We start from the raw sequence: 21,497 nt of genomic DNA, 5'->3' as shown, positions 1-21,497 counted from the left end.
CACTGAACTACAGATAGTTCCTAAGCCTTGTCAACCCTCTTTTTAACCTTTTCTGCAAGGAAGTGCAACAGACTGTATGCAAGTAACTCCAATCCCTTAGAGTTAACCTCCCTTTGTTCTGAAACTCGTCAGATCAGTAAACGTTTTTGCTCTGAGGCTGCACCTATCAGCTGCTTCTTGACACCACCTACCTCGGAAAAAAATTTGTACATCGAGCATTACTAATCCCAGAGCAATCGCTCTTGCTTTTCCCCTCGGGGCTGCTCACGGTTGGTTCTTCACCCCTTTGGCGTTTTCTTTCTGCAGAACAAAGGGAATGCGAAGCGCACGCAACTATTCAGAGAACCCTCTCCCATCCTCCTCACAAAAAAAAGCAGCGACTTATTGTGTCTGGGATTCCCCCTCCACATCCCCCGAGGGACACACTCAATTACCAGAAGCAACCCCCGCCACCTAACATGGCTCACGCACCCGCCGGCCTCACCGCGCCGCACGGCGCCATTTTCTCCCCTGACCCGGAGGGGCCCCGCTGCCGCTACAGACCCCTCAGCCGCCCTGAGGCGCCGCATGCGCGGTGCGGAGCGCACGGCCGCCACGTGAGCGCCGGGGGCGGGGTGGACGGCGGCGGAGGAGCCGCCGGGGCCGGGAGCGCAGGCACCGCCCCCCGGTGGGAATCCCTGCTCCCGCCCCGCCGCGGCACCGCCCCTCCCGCCGCCTACCGGGGCCGTCGGTAGGGGCGGCTGCGCCAGGCGATGGGGGCCGAGCCCCGGCGGGCGCTGTCCGGCCGTGGCGGTAAGCGGGACCGCGAGGTGAGGCGGCACGACTCACCGCCCTCCTGCGCGGGGGGGGGTCGGCTCGTCCGTCGCCAGCGTCGGTGGCTGGAGGACGGTGCGAGGCCGAGCCCGGGCGGGTGGAGAGGGGCGCAGGGGCTGCGCTAAAGCCAGGCCGGGGTCTGTCGCTGCCCCGCAGCCCTGCCGGCGGGGTGGGTGCCGGGGGCCGGGCGAGGGGCAGCTCCCGCTGCCGCCCTGGCGGAGCCTGGCCGCGGCGGAGCGCGCGTAGCGGTACGTGCGCGGCGGCACGCGCGGGCGGCCGTTGTCGGCGCGGGCCCGGCAGGTGGTCGGCGGCGGCGGCCTGGCGCGGCTGTTCCAGTGTCGGGGCCTCGCCGCGACCGCGCGTCGTTGTCCGGTAGCCGGGTCCCGAGGCACCTGCCGGGGCGCTGCGAACGGCCCGCGGTGCTCGGCCAGGGCCGAGACCGAGAGGTGCGGCGGGCGGGTGGGTGAGGCTGCTCCCTGTTCCGAGCCTTTCTAATGGAGCGGGGGGGGCCGCGGCAGGCGTTGCTGACAGCTGTGCCGTTAAGCGGCTGTGGGCAAACCCCCCCTTGAGCGCGTTTTAAAGCCAAGGCTGTTTAAATAGTTAAAACTACGAGGGTTCGGGTCGCTTCAGCTTGTTTTCCTTCAAGCAGCGGGTGAATCCGCCTCACCCGAGCTTGTTTTGTGAACGCTGTCATCTTCTGGTTTTAATTTCATACTGTTTTCTTTATGCTGCCTTAAGGGTCAGGCGTAGGCAAACACCTGAACTAGGTAATCTCGGTTGGAGTAAGGAGGTAGTAGCGTGCAATGTCGTGTTTCCAAAGGGTTTTGCAAAATGAGTGCAGCATGGTTAATGTCCTGTTGCATGTGAGGTGGGGTGCAGGTGAAGCTGGCTCAAAACCAGAAGGCTTTATTTTTTAACTAAGCGATGTAACAATTTCTGAGCGGTTAATAGAGCATTTAAAACAAGAAACAAAGGTGCTTTTGTCTGGTTATACGAAGTGTCATCACAGATTAGTGAGAGTGTTGGGTTTTTTCCATCTTCTGTCCAAATCCCTGAAGCTAAAATTACAGAGAGAACTGTTCTATTACCAAAGAGCTTCTTAATGTATTGAAGTTAGTTTATGATTAGGACTGTTGTTAAAGACACTAAATATGAAATTATTATCGCCTCCCACCTAGCTGAAAATCAGAAGACAACAGTTATAAAGTATTTTGGGGATGTTTTAACTCAGCATATCTTTTTCTCGCCCTATTTACCTCTACTAAAATATTTGGTAAACAATTTATGTTATTAGTTAAGTACATTTGTGTTAGTAAGATGCATTTCTAAAACTTCAAGTGCTTTGCAAAATAGTCGTAGGAACTACAGTGTCGAATTGGAAGAGGGAGGGTATTTCTCTGGTAACTGCTCATCCCAGGTGCTTCAAAATGGCACAGTTAGTGGGAACACTTTAAAAGTGCACAAAGATATATGAGAAAACATTGGCAATAGGGAGCTGCCCTCATAATCCGTAATAACTAGGTATGTGTTGACACTGACACACAAAGTGGTTTATCTCCTCTTGGAAAGCTCTCAATTACAGTTGCATTTGCAGAAGTTGCTGCTAAAAATTGCTAATTCATATTTATGAAAGCCAGCAAACTTTTGATAAAGGTTTCCAGGCATTATTGTGTGACGGTGCATTTCCCTTTGGTTTTATATTGTGCCCCCATAAAATTACAGCATTTAAATTTTGAAGTATTCTCATTTGTTTGAAAGTTTTTAACTTAGCACAGTGAAAATGTACATTGAATTCCACGGGCTGGTATGTGTTAGTGATTAAAGAAAGCTTCTATTTTATTTGTTTCTATGCTTCAAGACAAAGTATTTGTATTGTGAGTTTAAGTTACCACCTAGGATTTAGAGAATGCACTGATAAGTAACAGGGGGAAATACTCATGTCCGTTACTAAACAGTTGGGGTTTTTCTTTTTTCTTCCAAGTGAGTTAGTGGATGGCTGAAAGTTGGCTTGACCATTGAGTTGCTGCGATGTTTTGCTGCTTGAGAGCCGTGAGGAGAAGGTATGGGATGTCGCTGACCTAATTTACCTTTAGCATATGTTTAAGTGTTTGCTTATGACTTGCATATATGTAAAACTGGTTCGGTATTTTTGTTTAATTTGTCTTATTTCTTTGGCTTTCTCATCTTTATAGCTTGAAGCTTTCAACAAAGATTAAAATCCCCAAAAGCCATATGGCTGTCCTCATGTGAGACATTAGAAAAGCTCTCAAAAACCAAGGGTTTAAAATAGCTTAATTATGAGAAAGTGGTAGTCTGAATGTGGCTCTGATGTCCAATATATCACTGCATTATTGAGTTATTAAAGCTCGGTGTTTCAAAATGAGTGAATATATCTGTAATAATGAGCTTAATTTAACAAAGCTTTTTAGTGCCAAAGCTATAAGCCAAAAAGTTAAACTTCAGAGACATGTGAAGAAAAAGTAAAAAGAAATCTGAAACGAATTATTTAATCAATAAATTAAATCAGTCCTAGAGTATGATTGCATAATGTGTTCTAATGGAGATTGTGTTTCTTTCATGAAGTGGGGACAGCTGTCCTCAAAGTGGTTATGACCTTGATTTTAATACAAATACTTTCTCTGCTCTTCAGATCTAAATGAAGCTCTTGGAACAATCCTTGCTCCTTATGAGTGAAGCCATAAGCATCTTTCTTGCATTTGCTTTCTGTAAATTCCTTTTAATTCACTTACTTCGTCACTTCACTTGAAGGATGCCTCTGAGTTCTGTCTTTCACCTTCAGTGAATGGATTCTTCCTTCTGTCACGCAGACTAATTTTGGCCTTTGAGCGTTTCTCTTTTAAGCAAGTTCAAAATAGACTTCTGGCTGGAATCCTGAGCCTTCCTACTAGCATGACAGTGTTGTTTAGATACAGAACATGGCAACTAAAGTTAACCATACTTGGCCATTTTCCTTGTAGAATACCAGATGGAAGTTTATGATTAATAAATTTGGAAGTGTGATTAATAGTTTCCAGGTATGTTGGAACTTTTTTTCCTGATTACTGGCAACAGCACGCAACATAGCTTGAGAGTGGATGTGGGAAATAGCATGCGAATAAGGTGTAGAGAGAACTGAACTCCTTACTTCCTCCTAGCAGCTGGGTGTAGGTGGATGTGGGTTCTTGCATGGGCATGGCAAGTTGGTCAAAACTGCTATCAGAGGGGTAGCAGGTTAATTTACTACTTTTTTCCTTTGTTGGAAAGATTAATTTTTCCTTTTTACCTCTGAGTCCACAAAAAGGAAGGGGGGGGGGGGGGGGGAGAATTTATGCTATTTCTTTCTCAGCAAGACAATTTATTTTGGTGTTTCCAGATGCAAAATGGTAAAGCACATGACCAAGTGGACCCTTACCCAGTGTGCTTTGCTTCCGTTCTTGCCACATCAGATAGAGGGTCTTTTCCTGCGTCACTGAGTAACGCTGTCATTTTCTTGTCACTGAGAGCTTTTGCTCTCCATAAAAACCTGTATTACTGCGGTACTTCATCATCTCCTGATGTTTGAAATGAGACCATGGGCTGTAGTGATGACTGGTCTTAAGAGTTTTTCTGAAATGCAGCCAGCAAGAAGGTAGAAATGTTTGCCAGTAATGCAGTCTCTCTTTTTATCTTCCATTTAATTCACATGCATGAAAATCGGTTTTAGTCATAATGGTTTGAAATTCCATCAGTTGTCTTACATGACATATTTTCCATCCCGCTTTTCTATGAAAACATCTCCTGTTTTCAGCAAGCTGGCTTTTAAGACCTACTGATTCAATATTTGCCCACCTCTTAGGCAGAAAACATTAGCTTTAACTGCTTTCATGTTTCTTAATTAAAGAGCTGGAAAGGTTGACAGAAAAAAGGTAAAGTAAGGGTCATTGCATCTGCTTGACAACTCAACTGTTGTCATTTACTCTGCCATTTGACAAAATGAAAAATACTGCTTATTGTCTGAGCACAAATTTGGGGACTTTCTGGATTGGTTGGGTTTTTTTAATTAATGAAAGCAGTCAAGAAACTGTCTCACATGTTTGTGCGTCCACGATGATTATTAGGTCTAGAATGCTGGACGAACAGCTCTTTGTTGAACGGTCTTGCTTACTATTATTAATGAAGTTATTAGTTTTATGTGAATTGGAAGCAGCTTTGCCTTCAATCTGCCATATATTGTTTGGGGCTTGCAGTTTGAATGATACTGCAAGGAGTGAAACAGCATTGTATTGCTTTGATTTAGAACTTGTCTTTCCCTCCATTTCAGTCTTCTGTTACACAAGCGTGCTCATTGCAGAACTCTTGTTTAATTTATGCATCATTGCAGGTATTAAGTCTTTTTTACTTTCTGAACTTCTATAACTTCTTCAGCTTAACTTTGCCTTCTGCTCTTAGTGGTAGGAAAAGAATATTGTTTCACCTGAAATTTCTTGTTTTTTTTCTATTTCAGTGAAGATCAAAGGGCAAAAAAAATACTGTCTTTTTTTATTTGATGTCTTCTATAAAAGAGTATGTTTGGGAAAGCAGACATTTTCAAATGGCCACAAGTATGTAGACATCAGAAACTAATGCAGAACTCCTTTTGATTGAATTGTGATTATTATTCCTGGGTAAAACTTAATATTCTTTTGGCACTGCTTGAAAAATATTGGGTTTGGCTTTTTAATTTGGAGGTTCAAAAGTATGTAAGGGTTGGCTTTTAAGAGCAGCTTCAGCAGTAGCTACAAAAAATACCTCTAAAGCCAGTCTTCATCATTCAAACTACTTGACTGAGGAATTTTAACTTGAGCCTGCTTTGAGAAAGTAGAGGGAAAAGTTGTTGTACTTATTTACATGTCTTTAATCAGCCATTAGCATCCACCATCCCTCAAACCTGTTGGTTTGCTCTATATGAATAGAGCTTTGTGAGTCCCAAGGGGAAAAATCCAGAACTCAGACTTCTGATACCAGTTTTAAATTATTATACTTGCAACTGTGAATGTTTGCTCCATTCTGTCACATTCTAATGTAATTTATGTCAGTTTGTCACTTAATTGGTTACATCATACATAAACATTTTATTACTTTATTAGGTTATGTCTGGAGAAGATATTGCTACAGGGCGTTCTTCAGTCAAGAACTTTGTCAGGAGCTGATGCCATTAATGCTCTCAGACCTTTCTATTTTGCTGTACATCCAGATTTCTTTGGCCAGCATCCCAAAGAGAGGGTAAAAATCTCTCAGTATGCTTTCTTTGTAAATGTGTCATGTATCAACAATGGAGATTTTCTAGTTTTCCTGCTGTTAGAGAAACAAAAGTAGTATTAGAATGGAATATGGTTGTTACCAAAGAACAAAAAGATGCACTTTCTTTATTCTTAACAAGAATAGGTCCCTTAAATATCCATTATTTGTCATATTTTCTGCTTAATTGTTATAAAGAAAGTACTGAATCTTTCCTGACGAATCTATAATACATATTACTTGCTTTATAACTTCAAAATGCTGTGCATTACACTTGAGTCAATGTATTTCTTTAAGCTTGAAAGCCTTAGAAGTGGTGTTTTGAAATGTACAAGAATGCACAAATATGTACATAATGCAATTTATTCATGCAAAATAATTATTTATGCTGAGAATATGAACTGTACCACTACTTGTTAAGAGCAGCTGGCAGTTTGTAAAAATTAATTCTGCATGTAAGATTAAAAAGGTTTAGATGAAAAATGGCCAAATTCTTAATCTGGGGGTGGGTTTTTTTGCTTTTTTTTTTTAAATAGGAAGTAAATGAAAACTCTCTGAAGAGGTTAAATGGTTACTTGGAGAACCTACAGAAACCAGGATTTCGCTCCTTTAAGCCAACTCCGCTTACTTTTTATGTAAGAGAAAGAGAACCAAACTCTTCGAATGTTCAAGAATCCTTCAGTGCTTCAGGTGCTTTTATATTGTGCAGAATGTATATTCCTGTATTTAAATTCTTTCAGACCATTACTGAGCCTTGTGCAGTCTTTTCACTTTTCAAGTGAATAAAATCCTGTAAAACCATGAAAATGTCTTACAGCTAGGACTACCCCAAGTAGTTAAACATCTTAAAGCTTTAAGAGGCATTGACAGAATGAGAAATTACAAAGTTGAGATCAAGTTACAGCATGAGAATGTAAAAGCATAGGTTGATGTAAATGATAATTTTTCTGCTTGTAATACCATTGTCATGTTTAACAGTTAGGTCATTGTTTGAATTGCAGATAATGTGCAGTACATAATGTCAGGGTGCTTGTAGGATCAGAAGGAACTTACTCTATAAGCAGAGATTCTTTAATATCCAAAGCTTCAATTTACCACATTGTCTCTTAGCTTTGAGTCTACAGAAAATATCGCCAAATTTGGAATACTGGTTTTGATTAATTTTTATGTATTTGTGTCTGTTGTACCAATGCCTTATCTAACAGATAAGCTTTATCTTCTATACCCTGTTAGTCAAAACACTTCAGCAAATTGTGAAGGACCTTAGCACTAGAAAACAAAATCATATTGTTGTTCAAGAAAATAGTAGCGTTTTGTCCAGTCTACTTAACAGTCAAACTGGCAGCTGTGTTCTGCTCTTGAGTCTTAATACTTGCTTGCTTTCTACTGGGGCAGTTAGTTCCAATAGCTAAGTGATGTGATTTAGTTTCAGTGTACAAGTGTAATGTTTTGTTCTGAAGCTCCTGTTCATAGCCTGTGAAGAGCTGATGTAGTGCTGCATTTCTACAGTAAATTATATCCAAAGTGATGCTCAATAATAACATGAATTATGTAGAGCTGTTGGACAAAACTGCCAGTGCTGAAGCAAAAGAATCCTTTTTTGGGTTATGCTGCATCTGTAGATAGGTTTCCAATTTGTTCAATGATTCAGATAGTTAAAACAGCTCTATGTTTTTGGACACGTGACAGTTTTAAAGGTTAAACTGCATAAGAATTCTGCAGCGAGTATTGAAATAACTATCATAATAATTTCCAACTGTGCACACCTTGTTTGGGTTCTTAAAAGATGAGAGAAATGTGAATGCATTTTAAATAATTTTAATTAAATAATACTAATTTTATGGGACTTGTATTTTATAGGATTTCGAGCAGTCAGTTTTACATTACATACTAGGGATCTCCTGAGCACCGTATTAGATATTCTCAACTCCTGCAGTTTATCTACAGAGCATATTCAGAGTTTGAATGTGAACTCTCAGCCCCATAAGGAAGCAAAAAGCACGGTGAACAGACCTATCAAATGGGATAAGACTTACTATTCATTTACTGGATTCAAGGATCCTGAGGAGGAATTAGAACAAGCCCAGAGAGTGGAAACAACTTTAATGTATGTAAAACTTTTATTTAACTGATATCTTGTAACCAAATTGGTCTTACTCTAATGCTGAGTTTTTTAAAGGTAGTCAGTAAACATTCTGAACAATACAAAACCTTGTCTAACATGTAATTGTGTCATGCTTTTTATAATTTAATTTGAATCAAAGAGAGTTCAAATGAGCTCCTGGGATAACTGCAGTGCCAGCTAAGCTGAGGCATTCTTGTCTCTTTGCCCAGCATTCATGTTTGGTCAATCTAGTTCTGGTTGATCTAGTTTTTCAGTTTTGTGGAATATTGGTGGCAGTTCAGGAGGAGGCAAAGGTTCCACTTGCTCCAGGTAGCTCCCTACCCTCTTAAAGGACTTCTGTAACACAAAACTATACATCTATTAACTTTGTTGTTAGTGTTGCATTATCAGTTATGAGATTTAACATACTAGAGAATATTTTTACTTACTTTCACACATTTACAAGAAATTCCATGAGCAGTTACATATTAACAGTCTGATTTTTAATACCTAACCATTTGGCATTGAGTTTTCTCTCTTTGCTTCTCGGTTTGATTTGATTATTGTTTTTGCTTAGAATACCGTATGAGAATGGAAGTACTTGTAAAAATAAGAGTATGAAAATATGCTTATGCTATGAATAAAGGCACAAATCTCTTAAAAGAGTAGCTTTTTTCCTAGAAATAGAATGATTTATTTACTGAAAGTGCTAGGTGTACTCCATGAATCATGTTTGTGATTATTGACCAAAAAAAAAATGTAAAACTTTGACCTGCTTAATCTCTGTTCATCCCAGCTCTGTCAGAGTTACATAACTTAGCTCTTTAGTACCACCTCCCTTATTTGATAGTCTATTATGATCACTTCAGTTTGTTGTTTCCTTTTTAAAAGACAGATGTGTGGGAACTTCTGTCATTAAAGCACTGAGCTCTGAAGCTGCCCCCCTAAATCACACTAATCTGCTGCTCTGCGCCCTTCACACCTCTAAATTTTACAGACGGTTGTAACACTGTCAGTGTCTCTTGATTCAGCTTGATTCTGTAGTCCCCCTGCCAAAGACATTAAGCAGTGGGGTTTCCTTTGTAGATATCTTAAGATGAAGCATTTAGCAGTTTCAGCTTCTGTTCTCTACTTTAAATCCCTTTACCTAGTGGCTTGAAATAAAACATTAATGTTAACAGTAAGAATTCAGTTAGTTGTACTGTTTGCAAGAAAGATAATACAGCATGCCTCACTGTTTGGTTTTTTTTCCTCCTCTTGTTTCAGATCCTGGCTAGATGATAACGAAGCAAGTGCAGTAAATAAGCTGAAAAAGAGTTTGCCACTTAGAAGAGAACTAGAGCGTTTAAAGTTTGAACTCTCTCATCAACTCCAGCTCTCAGATATCAGGTAATAAATTAGATCAGTTGGACTTACGTTAAGACAGTCAAAGCAAGGAAGTGTTGTGTAATCCTACACCATGAGCTTTAAAGGCTTATTTCAGCAAAACAGCTATATTTCATATATGGAAAAGTGTTATTGCACTGAATAGTATTTTTCTAGAAGAATTCTATTGGGACAAAAGTTTCCCATTAAAATCTGCTCAAAAAGACCTAATATTAGTAACTAATATAGGCTCCAGTTGCGGCAAACACAGAAGCACTTGAAATAGGACCTGCGCATATGCATTAGTCTGGGTGTTTTGCTGGGTACAATTGCTTTTCCTGATTTCAGTATCTACAAAGGTAACTAGATTAGCAGTGGTAACTAGATTAGATGGTACATCTTGACATCCTGTGAAGGCTTATTATAAATGTTGTTCTTTCTAGTGTCTTGTTTCCCATCCTCTAGAGGAGGAGATTTGCTTGCTTGAAAGGGCTGAGTACAGTTGTAGTAGTGACCTTGATTCTTCAGAATATTTTTCAGAAAACAATTTATGATCCCTTTTTTAATTTTGTGCCTTCAAATAAGGATGTTCTGAAGTGGGGTATTCAGAATGGGAAAATGGCAATGAAGGTATTTAACAATGGAAAAATAAATTTTGGGGGATTATTTCAAGGGCTAGTCTGTTGTTCTTTTAACCAGGAAAGAGAGAGTTGGTGCTTCTGAAATCATGCTCTTGTCCTTTTACCCAGTAAAAGACGCTGGCTTCCTTTAAGTTGAAGCCAGTTTTTTTGATCATAATTAATAATCTTCTGCAACTGCGCTGTCATCAGGCTTTTTAAGTTCATGAAATAGTCTTCAGTATTAAATGTGTAGGTTTGGGTTTATTCATGGCTTGTGCTTAATTTTCTTATAGTTTGTGCTTTTAAAATATACTAAAACTATTGTTCCATGAAGAGTTATTAACCAGCCAAGAGTTACAGTCACAATTCAGAAAAGAATGTGAGTGTCAGAAATCTGACAAGCAAGTATCTTAATAGGAAACTACTACTTGTGATCCTGCAGGATCACATTGTAGTTTGGTGCTACTGAAAGTGGTAAATAGTTATTAGAATGACTTGCATTATAATAGATTGAATTGCCTCATAAGTGTTTTGGCATAGCAGCATACTCTGCATCCCAAAGAGTATTTCTTGGGTTTCCCTAAATGAGATTATGTGGGTTGACCCCAGTTAGCACCTAAGCACTCACACAGCTGGTTATTCTGGATGGGAGGAAGAGAATAAGAAGAGCAAAAACAGTAAAATGCATGAATCGAGGTAGAAGTTTAATAAGTGAAGCAAAGCTGTACGTTCAAGCAAAGCAAAAGGAGGAATTCACTCGCTACTCCCCATCAGCAGGCAGGTGTTCAGCCCCTTCAGGAGAGCAGGGCCTCAGCATGTGTAATGCTTGCTTAGGAAGACAAATGCCATAACCACAAGAGTCTCCCTTCCTCCTCCTTTCTCTGAGTGTTTATTGCTGAGCACGACATATGGTGCAGAATATCCCTTTGGTCAGTTGGAGTCATCAGTCCTGGCTGTGTCTCCTCCCAGCTTCTCACCCACATCAGCTTACTTGCTGATGGGGAGGGGGCAGAGTGGGGGAAAAAAAAGCAAAATCTAGTCACTGTGCCAGCACTGCACAGCAGCCAAACCTGTGGTATGTTATCAACCCTGGTTTGCTAAAAAATACAAAATGTGGGGCTGCTGTGAAAAATATTAGCTCTAGCCAGACATACCCAGTACAATAAGGGAATGGTAATTTCCCATTTTTAGAGTTTTATATGAACTAGAAGTTTCTAAAAGGATGTAATTTTCAATAAACTGGACAACTTTGTTTATTTAAATGCCTTTGAAAGTTAGGAGTTTAATCTGTCTGTGATGGAGGAGACATCAAAACTATGTATATTGAAGTCACCAATGTAACACTGGCTCCTGTATGGTTTAACAAAAATTATTCCATTGTAAAACATGAAAATGTATATATGTAGCAACTTACCACTGGAATCATAATAGTGTTTTGTGCTAGGAACTAAAAAGAAAGTGTATACAGTACTTGTTCTTCCAGGTAAACATTACACAGCATACAAACAGAAACTGCATGCCACATGACTGAACCAAATACTGGGGTTGTATTTACCTACAAACCCCCTTCTTACTGGGGAGAGATTTGCAAGTATGTTTTGTCTGCCAGGTTTTTATTTATTTTTCCCATATATGGTTTTATTCCTTCCCCCCCCCCCCCCCCCCCCCCCCCCCCCCCCCCCCCCCCCCCCCCCCCCCCCCCCCCCCCCCCCCCCCCCCCCCCCCCCCCCCCCCCCCCCCCCCCCCCCCCCCCCCCCCCCCCCCACCTGGCACTCACTTTAAGAAAGACTGAAATTTTATTTAGCTTTTATCTGTTCAAATAGCATGTGAAACAGACAGCTTTCTATATGCCCTTGCTTTATTGATATTGGAGGGCTATTTTTGAGTTTGTGTTTATAAGGCTTTCAGCTGCATCTTAACGTGTGATTTTTATTTTAATAATGTTAAGAATGAAATGCTTTGAATTATATTTTTATTCAGGTGGCAGAGAAGCTGGGGTATTGCTCACCGCTGTAGCCAACTACACAGTCTAGGTCGCTTAGTCCAACAGAGGCCTGAAGTATTAAAGAATGTTAAAGGTATTTTCTGTTGCTTGTTTCATATATCCTAATATACTATTGACTCAAAGACGCTCATGAGTCTTGTGTGACAAGGGAGCTCTAGTTCTCTGCACAAATGCTTTCAATAACTGCAAAACAAACCTGACAGGCTTACAGAAAAGCTGGTGAAAACTTCATTTTAAGCTACTGGGGTTTTTTTTTCAAGTGACTCAGTTTAAACCACAACATCTTATAGTGTATTTGCTACACTCAGCTTTTGTTTTACTACTTAAATGCAAACTGAGTGAGTCAAAGGCACTAGGCTTAGTACCAAAAATAAAAAATCTACACTGAACCTTTGAAAGCAAGAGTTTGTTACCAATGGTAGATTTCAAGACAAAAAATGAGTAGCTCTCTAAAGAGTCAATATAAGGAGGACTTATTAGAATACCTTTAAAATCATACTGTCTTTTCTTATCACTCATGTTCCATTAAAATACCTGTATTAAATTCTGTATTTTCTCAGGAAAAAACAATAAATAGTCTGTAAACCTGACCTACCATTCTTCTTGTACAGCTGTTTGACCTGTGGCAGTAGTCATTTCAGCTAATTGTAAACTACATGTTTTATGCCTGTCTGTAGATAGTAAGTTTTGAGTGGCTTTCATTTGAGGTTCTCCTAATCCTTTCTCAAAAGACAGAGTGGGTAGGACAGTAAGTAGTAGTTTTAAATTGTATCACATTTCAAATTAGTTTCTCTAGCTTTGCTTAGGTAAAGAAGTCTGTCTTGAGAACCTGTTACAGTCTCCATCTTTGAAGATCTTTAATAACATACTGGACCAAATACCTGTCAGTAATTATGCAGGTACAGCTGATCTTGCCTTGGGCTGCAAGTTTGGACTAGATGCCTTAAAGTCAGTGTTGCTCTTTCTTAAGGATTTTTGAAAACTGATTTCTCAGAACAGGATTTTCTATTTAAGTCTTGTCTTGTAGATTAATATATCACACTGAAGACTTTTGTGGAAGCTTATTTTGATAAATAGTTGCCTGTGCTTTTATCCTAAAGAATTCTTGAGGATCTTTGTACTTCACTTGAAAAAAACATACTCAGACTCAAAACTGATTTATCACCCCAAAAGTCAACCTAGTATTATCCTTTTATGTTGCTTCTATTCTTTCTTTTTAAAAAAGAGCAAAAACCTGATGTGAAAGTGTTTCTTACAGCTTGCATATTGCAGATTGTTTTGTGGAAGTAGAGTTGAATGGCTCTGCTAATACTGCTTTGACCAACTTTTACCTTGTGTATACTTTAGGCATATGGCATATATTTCCTATTGTATACATGATTTGTACATATTTGAATATGCTGTCTGCTGATATTTTCTCTTTATTTTAAAAAGAGTCTTTGTAAGAAAAAAGGTCCACTTAACAAAAAATCTATGAAGTTTAAGCAGGAAGAAAGCAAATGCTAGGTAAGGTTTGTATGGAAAGAAAAAAAATCCTGATCAGGAGTTTTCAAGAACCATTGTGTCAAATTTTGAGAATAAGGAAAGCACCTACTCGTACATGTTTATGCTGCAGAAACATGTTGCTTGTGCCATGGTAGTAGCATAGTTAAACCTTAAATAATTGCAGAAGTAACTGCAAGAACCCAGATTAGTAAAGAGCTTTGTTCAATCCTTAGGACGCACGGTGGTATTTACAGACCGTTCAGGTATGAGTGCAGCCGGCCACATAATGCTGGGGACCATGGATGTTCACCATCACTGGACCAAAGTAAGAAGATTTTGTAATGATAATAATTTAGTAAATGATAATGCCTCTTTTTATGACATCCTTTTTTAAACCATAACTAAAATATTATTTGGCGCAAATGAGTAATTTAAAGCAAACAGCTACTGTATTTAGCATAACTGTCTACATTGTGTTCTAAATTTAATCCTGTGATATACTAACAACAACCGGTCAGATCTTCACTGCTCCTTTCACTAACGAAACTGTCCTAACCCTGATTAGATATAAAGAAAATTAGTTACAGTGTTCCAATCTGTGCAATGAGCACTGGCAGGATATTTCCTGATCTATAAAGAGCTCATTCCTATGAAGAATTTAGGAATTTTATTCATATTTGTGAAGCGATCATTTCAGTCAATGGCTGCTAACCAACCCTGTCAATCCACTTTGTTGTTTTAGGCAGATAATGTGGATGTTGACAGGCTTTCTGGCATCCTAAATGATAAAAGCATTATATGCAAAGAAGCACAAATAAAATATGTTGTGATATCAGCATATGACTTAAGGAAACTTTCTTGAATTTTGGTTGCTGAAATGTTATTGACAGTTTTATAAAAAAAAATATTTCTTTGTAAAGGACATAATTGAAACCTCATAGCTGGGAATTTCACCCAGTTAGAATATCAGAATATTCTATTTCTGTATTCAAAACCACTGTCTTCCTTGAAAAGAGAAATGCTTTCCCTTTCTAACTTTTGCCAAGGGATTTTCTGAAAGGGCCATATATCCACACAAAGTGTTTTGCAGATGGGACAATGTGTTGTGGTGATGGTATTTGCTTTAGAAGACAATCTGAAATCAAAGGCTTTTTATTTTAAAATGCACTGACTATCACGTTAAACGATACACAGTAGAAGTCAGTGAAAATCTTTGTTAGCTTGGGTAGCTGCTTGGTTTTTAGAAAGCAGAATCTTTTGTCCAATTCTAAACCATTTTAGGCAGCAGTCTTAAGTGCTGTTACTGTTGTTGCTAATTATTAGAAAAAGGCAGCAGTAGAATAGTGTCCAAGTCAGTCTGTAAAATGCTTGGTCAGAGGTAAAACATTCAGAAGAATTTTGCAGTTTTTCTCTATAACAAATGCTAGTGCTGAGCCAATGGATTTTATTGTGCCAAAAGCTGTCCTGATTATACTACTCTCTTGGGTTTCTAAAGAGATTATTCACTTGACTTATTCCAGCAGCAGTAATTTTTTGTATAGAAAACTGTTATACTAATGACTGGGTAGATGGTGAGTAGTGATTACCACTGCACTTTCCCTTTTCACTGTTCCAGCCCTCTCCCTATCACACCACCTATGTCTTGACTCACAAGTCTGATCACTTCTTAACTTTTTCTGGTATAGCTTTTGTAGATTAGAGACCCGGTGCCTGCCTTCCTTTCTCCTCTCCCTTCAGACTCAAGATGAGCTAGGTTATTCAGGCCCTTGGAAAGAACTAGTTGCAGCAACAGACTTCTCTTTTTTTGAGAATTTGTATAAATCAGACTGGCAAAACCACTTTTGACTGTATGTGGAGTAGCTGTACCACTATAACTGTGGTGATAAACATTTTATGTAGGCCTCAGATTGTTATTTCTTGGGGTTTTTTTATAGAGAAAGAGGACATCCATCAATCTTGTTACGGCCTTTTGGTGCCTTTACAGTATAAATACCAAAAATACGTAGGAGCTTATACCACTATACATGGCTCAAGATGTATATGCTTTATATTTCTGATTTTTTGGATCCTTTTGATTTTATTTCTTCCCCTTGGGTTCCCTGTTTACATTGTTAAGTGTGTCTTCATTTATAGTTTCATGTTAATTTTCATTTCTTAATTTTAAATGTTATACTTTATAACATAGGAAGTGTGTGTTTGTATGTGTGTGCACAGATTTTTGAGAGATTGCCAAATTATTATAAACTTCAAAAAAGGCTGCTGTTGTTGGAAGATCGGATAAGCCAGCTTCTGGGAGGCATACAAGTAATATATATTGAAGAATTGCAACCCCTGTTGACTCTAGAAGAGTACTATGAGACTCTGGACTCTTTCTATAATAAATTACGTGACAGTAGACTACCTTTTCATCCTCGCAGTCTGCGAGGCTTGCAAATGATTCTGGAAAGGTAGGTATTTGCAAGGAAGGTTTCTTCCTTTTAGAGCTTGTGCTCTTTTTTGTTTTGTTACACTGATTACTGCTGTTGCTAAGAAGAAAACTAATATAATCTCAGATTTTCATTATGTCAAAGTTTCTTTGTTTCTAAAGGTTTTAAGTGACTTTTTATGGGTTAAGAAGGAATCAGACTGAAGAAAATCTTGCTAATTTTGTACATGTTAGAGTCAAAGTTCTTCAAAGTAACACTTCCTCTTACAGTGTTGTGCTGGGTTAAATTGAAGGGTTTGTGCTATCAGGTCAACACTTAGCTCTGTATGATGGTGTTACTGCTTATATTTTTGGAGTATTGTTGACAGCTGCTTTTGAAATGTAATTTTTAAAAAGCTTTATGTATGATGCTTCTGTATTTTCATGAACCAAACTTGATTACTTTTACCACTTATTCTGATTGTGATTAATTTATATTCTTTTACTTTCAGAATTCATTCTGAAAGTAGTTAATGTAAATACTTCATTTTAAAAGTTGTACCTTGGTTTTTATTTCTGTCATGTGTCATTAGTGACAGATATGCACCAAGCTTGCATGAATTTGGACACTTCACAATCCCAACGGTCTGTGATCCAGCAACCCTTCAATGGTTTATTTTTGCCAAAGCACAGGAAGCAAGAGAGAATCTGAAAAGAAAGGAGGAGTAAGTGTTCATGTGACTTGATATATTTAGCTCATTAAAATCTTTGCATGTCAAATGTTTTATTTGGAGGAGAACTTTGAAGAATATATTCATGCTCTCTTCTGGTAGAAGAAAACCCTTCTGTTTATAAAATAGAACTTTACCTAGCAGCTTTCCTAAGTAAAAATTTCATTGTTCAGCTCACAGACAGTTGTTGGATAATACTCATTCTTCACCTGGTAGAAACAGTTGGACTTTATTCAGAAATACAAGATCTTTGCTTCCAAGACAATTACAGAATTTGTTTATAGTTTACCTCCCCAGAGGAGAGGTGGGGTTTTTTAAGGAAGAGACGTTTTTATTGACTAAGAAAAGCAGCAAACTTCTATTAATGCTACCTACATTGTGATGAGAAAGCAGTAAAATCTAAAACCATAACTGAGACCAACTAGAGAATTATTATTCCTAGTTGTTTGTCAGTTAGTTAAGGAAAAAGACCAATTAGCACCTAACAAGGGGAGGAAAAAAAATTGTGATACAACAATGAGAGAAATATCTCTTTAGTATTCTTTCACAGATGGAAGTGAGATGAGAGAGTTGATAATAGTTGAGTCAGACTACTATGCTTAATATCAAGTCCATAGACTACAGTTGTACTCGATGATCTTAAAGGTCTTTTCCAATCTAAATGATTATCTGATTCTGTGACTTGTAAATCTGTCATCAGATTTACATCTGACTGTACATCAGAACTGTAAATTTTGTTCTTGATCTTGTATGTTGTATGTGTCTGAGAATTCAGAGCATGAAGTAGAGATACTGGCTTTATTTTTAGTTAAATACTGTGATAGGTGACTGGGTGTTACTGCCCTTTTAGAGATTGTTACTGCAAGTTTTTCTGCTTTGGAAATCTTTTACTGAATTGTTGAAATGTCGCACTGTTGTGAGTGTATACATGATGTAGATCCAGATGTTTTTTTGCGAAGGTTATTTTAGGCATGAGTCTTGCTGAGGGCTTTATGGTTCTGGTTCTGTTAAGACCTCATTTCTTGGGAAGATATATTTTGGAGGTGGACTTTAAAACATGGAAGTTTGTTGGAATTCTTCCATAATGCTAGTCCAGCTTTGAAGTTAAATTATTTTTGCCATGTAACTTCTGAATAGCTCTCTATGTGGCTGTCCACATGTGACATCTGGGAAAGTATTGTCTGTAGAGGTTGGGAGGAACGTTGTTGCAAACATGCAATCAATTACATCTGAGTAACTTACTCCCCAGAACACCTCACACTACCCCATGTTATAAAGACACTAATCCAGGACAAATGTGGGGCTCCTCTCAGAGAGTAATCAGCTGTCTTCTTTTTCTTCCATCTTAATTGTCTATTTTTTGAGCAGATCCAAAATACCCTGTGGCACCAATTGCACAGTTGAATTAGATATAGCTTATGTATATGAAGGAGGGAAAAGATGTTCTGGGTTTTATAGACCCACAGCCTGATTATTTCATTTGTCATTCTCTTGTTCTTGTGCTGTAGGAAATACGAAACAGTCATTCTGTATTTATCACCTCTCCTTTTTATTTTGGTGGATATTTCTGCATATCTTTCCCCTTAGTTGTCTTTTTATTGAAGCTGAAAACTCCTTTTTCACTTCATGCTTCCTTGAACTGACCCCATCCTGTACTTCTGATTTTCCTTAGCCTCCTGAGGTACGGGGCCCTGAGATAAAGGAAAACATTTTGAGATGTACGGGGTTTACTTTGCACATGCAGATGAATGTTTTACGTGCAGAATTCCACCTACACTATGCTATTTACCGTATGACCTGATGCACTGGGGAGTTCAGATGCTGCTGCTCTAGAAAATGGTATTACCTGTGCGGACAGTGTCAGTTTTCTGGTAATGCAGGATTTAGTATGAATCTACTTCTCCTTCCCTTGCTTTTGTAAAGTAGCAGTTTTATGTTGTGATAGAGGTGTAAGCCTACTTGTGGAGGAGACTGAAAATAAACCCGCAGTTCTCACTATGTGCAGCTAACTTTATACCTTTCAGGGGAGCCCGAGGTTTCACAAAACAGGAAAGCTTGGTGCTCAGGTATTAGAGAAATGTGCTCAGGAGGGTGGCACAGATACAGTCAGTACAGAGGGCAGGCTTGCTCCAGATTAACTCACTGGCTCAGTTCTTCCCTGCCTGCCAGAGCTGGGCTCTTGCACTGTGACCTCAGCAGAGCGTAGTGCCGTGCAAGTACATGAGATCCATAGGCTTTGGAAAGAGTGGTGTTGAGCCCCTGCAGTCATGTTATCACATGAATCAAACGGTCTCAGTAGCTGTGTCTATGCTTAGCTTGAGCTGATTCACACCCCGGTGGCCCTGCAGATGTACTGTTCCTCCCGTTCTGCACAGAGTCTGCATTGTAGGGCAGCATGGTGCTGTTTCTGTAGCCAAGCTGGCTCTGGAATTACAGCTCTGTGAATGGGGCACAGTGGCTGAGCTAGTTAGGCTTGCTGACTAACCTGAATATGCTAACTAACCGGAAGTGTCTCTGCATTAGGTGATGAGTCACAGTTCCAGTGACTCTGCATCAATTCTGCACATTAACTTTATTTCTGAGTAGCTTCTGTTTGCTATGTGATGTCTTACCACTCTTTGTCTGGGGTGAATGGGAAAAATCATCTGCAAATTATGAATTCAGTAGTCATAGAATCATAGAATCATTTAGGTTGGAAAAGACCTTTAAGGTCATTGAGTCCAACTGAATCCATATTCTTCTGCAATTAGTAAGTTATTAACACATTTAATATGCATCAGGTGACTTTACCTGTCATCTCTTTTTGATGACATGCAAAGTACTGGCCTAAATTAAGACAGAGTACTTACTAACATGATTTTATTCTTAAAGCTTACACTTAGAAGGTTATTGAAGTCCTTTCATCCCTTACATTAAAAATAGACCCTCGTAGGATTCTTATTTCAATATTTTTCCTGGTGAGCAAAGAAATGTCTTGCTGCAGGCTTTCAAATGTGACTCTGTTAGTGTGCTGTTGCCCATAGTCATGGCAAGCATGTTCAGTCAAGCCTCCTGAGGTAGACATGGGTATCACCCTGCACAGCTGTCCCATGAAGTGAAACCTTTGTTTTAACATGCATATAACCTACAGATTGAGGGTGAGGTGGTATTCTACCAGGTGGTGTGGTTTAAGAGATTAAGTTCCTCCCACTCTGTCAACTGTATGTTGTCTTCCCATGTTGCTAGGATGATGATTACAGAAAAGGAGCCTAATTTGATTCCTTCCACTGAAAAGATTTTCTCTGGATCGTCTGTATAAGGAGCCAGTGTTTCCAGTGCATCAGATGATAGATTGCTGTAAGCGGTTGCTAAGAAGAATCTCTGCCGTACCCTACAAGGCATGCACCTTTGCATTTCTCACTTCTAACTCTGTGCTGCAGGATGGAGACCTGTGCATACCTTGGAAACTGGAAAAACTGAGGACATATTCTGATAATCAGATGAATTGTTTATTTTTTCTGTAAGAGGATATAAATATGAATGTTTTTAAGAGTAAATTATTTAAATCTGTATTTTGATATCAGTATTCAACTCACAAATTTCTTTTGAACTGCTGCTCAGAAAGGATTGGAGTCCTTAGACAATTTGCACAATGCTCAGTATTGCTAGTTCTGGAAAGTCATTTGTACATACTCCATACTACTGTAGGAATCCCAGTATATGGTAGCAGTTGTGAAACCGCGTTTTTGTAGTGAATGATAAAAATACATTAAATTGCAAGTCTGCAAAAGTGTGCATGGTGTGTATTTTAATATCTCAGATATGTAGTCTTAGAATAAGATGTCTCAAACCAGACATGACATGTTACCTTAAGGACTCATTGAATGCAAGAAGTTGGGTATGTGAGTTATCTGGTGGCAATATTGGCATTTCATATTGCTACCCTATTATTGAATTAGAAAAGACGAGGGAAAAGACATCTACTTTGGCAGAAGAAAGCTGTACATAACTTGGTCTCTAGTTTCATATGCTGATCCAATATTGTTGCCTTAGAATTTTAAAAATACTGTCTGCAGTTACTTTAAAGGAGACCGCCATTGTCCTTTTTGTTTTCCAGCATTTTGCTCCATAAATACAGACAATCCTCTTTACTTACACTATAACAGATTGCACATCTCATTCACAACACTTTAAAACCCTGAGTAGTTTAATGTGGACATCTAAGGAAAGGAAGCATTGATTTGTGTGGGATTGTCTTGCAAGCGTAAATACTTCTCAGTCAGAGCAAGGAGTTTTGCAGTAAGGCAAACGCATGGTTTCTTCACTGGTACTTTTTTCCTTGGAAAAAAAAGTGTGAAAGTATGTCAACACTTTTTCATTGTAATACATGCCAAGAATGCATTTCATATTTGGGTTACCACTTTGCCAAAATATCTTCTGAGGAGAATGAACTGCCTAACATTTCTGAACTTAAATACTTACTTGCTTTGTATTTATATTTGTATTGAGCAGGGAACTTGTGGTTTCTGTTAAAAGGCTCAGCATCAAGTTGTTTATTATAATGCCAAACGTTAAAACAAAAAACCCCCACTGTGATCTCAAACATGTCCATTTTAAAAACATCAAGACAGAAGCTGTGATTTCCTTGGGTCTTGAATTCAACCCAAATTACTAGCAAATTCTGTATAGGTTCTGAAGATCAGTTGATAGTTTCTTCTAAGTAGTTAACTTCCAT

General features: G+C 39.0%; 1 protein-coding gene across 1 annotated transcript; it reads left to right on the top strand.

Annotated features, from left to right (window-relative positions):
• Nucleotides 1-2,794: 2,794 nt before the first annotated feature.
• On the top strand, nucleotides 2,795-20,557 carry TCAIM (T cell activation inhibitor, mitochondrial). Its single transcript, XM_030487832.1, is given in 14 exon segments — nucleotides 2,795-2,873; nucleotides 5,919-6,054; nucleotides 6,606-6,759; nucleotides 7,930-8,176; nucleotides 9,440-9,562; nucleotides 12,139-12,236; nucleotides 13,882-13,973; nucleotides 15,863-16,095; nucleotides 16,646-16,777; nucleotides 20,009-20,057; nucleotides 20,059-20,133; nucleotides 20,135-20,152; nucleotides 20,154-20,186; nucleotides 20,188-20,557. Coding segments are annotated over 14 exon segments (1,521 nt in total). The 5' UTR covers nucleotides 2,795-2,841; the 3' UTR covers nucleotides 20,287-20,557.
• Nucleotides 20,558-21,497: the final 940 nt, after the last annotated feature.

This window comes from Strigops habroptila, chromosome 1 (genome assembly GCF_004027225.2).
Source record: "Strigops habroptila isolate Jane chromosome 1, bStrHab1.2.pri, whole genome shotgun sequence".
NCBI lineage: Eukaryota > Metazoa > Chordata > Aves > Psittaciformes > Psittacidae > Strigops > Strigops habroptila.
The sequence above is the reverse complement of the archived record's forward strand: the minus strand, read 5'-3'. Positions and strand labels throughout refer to the sequence as shown.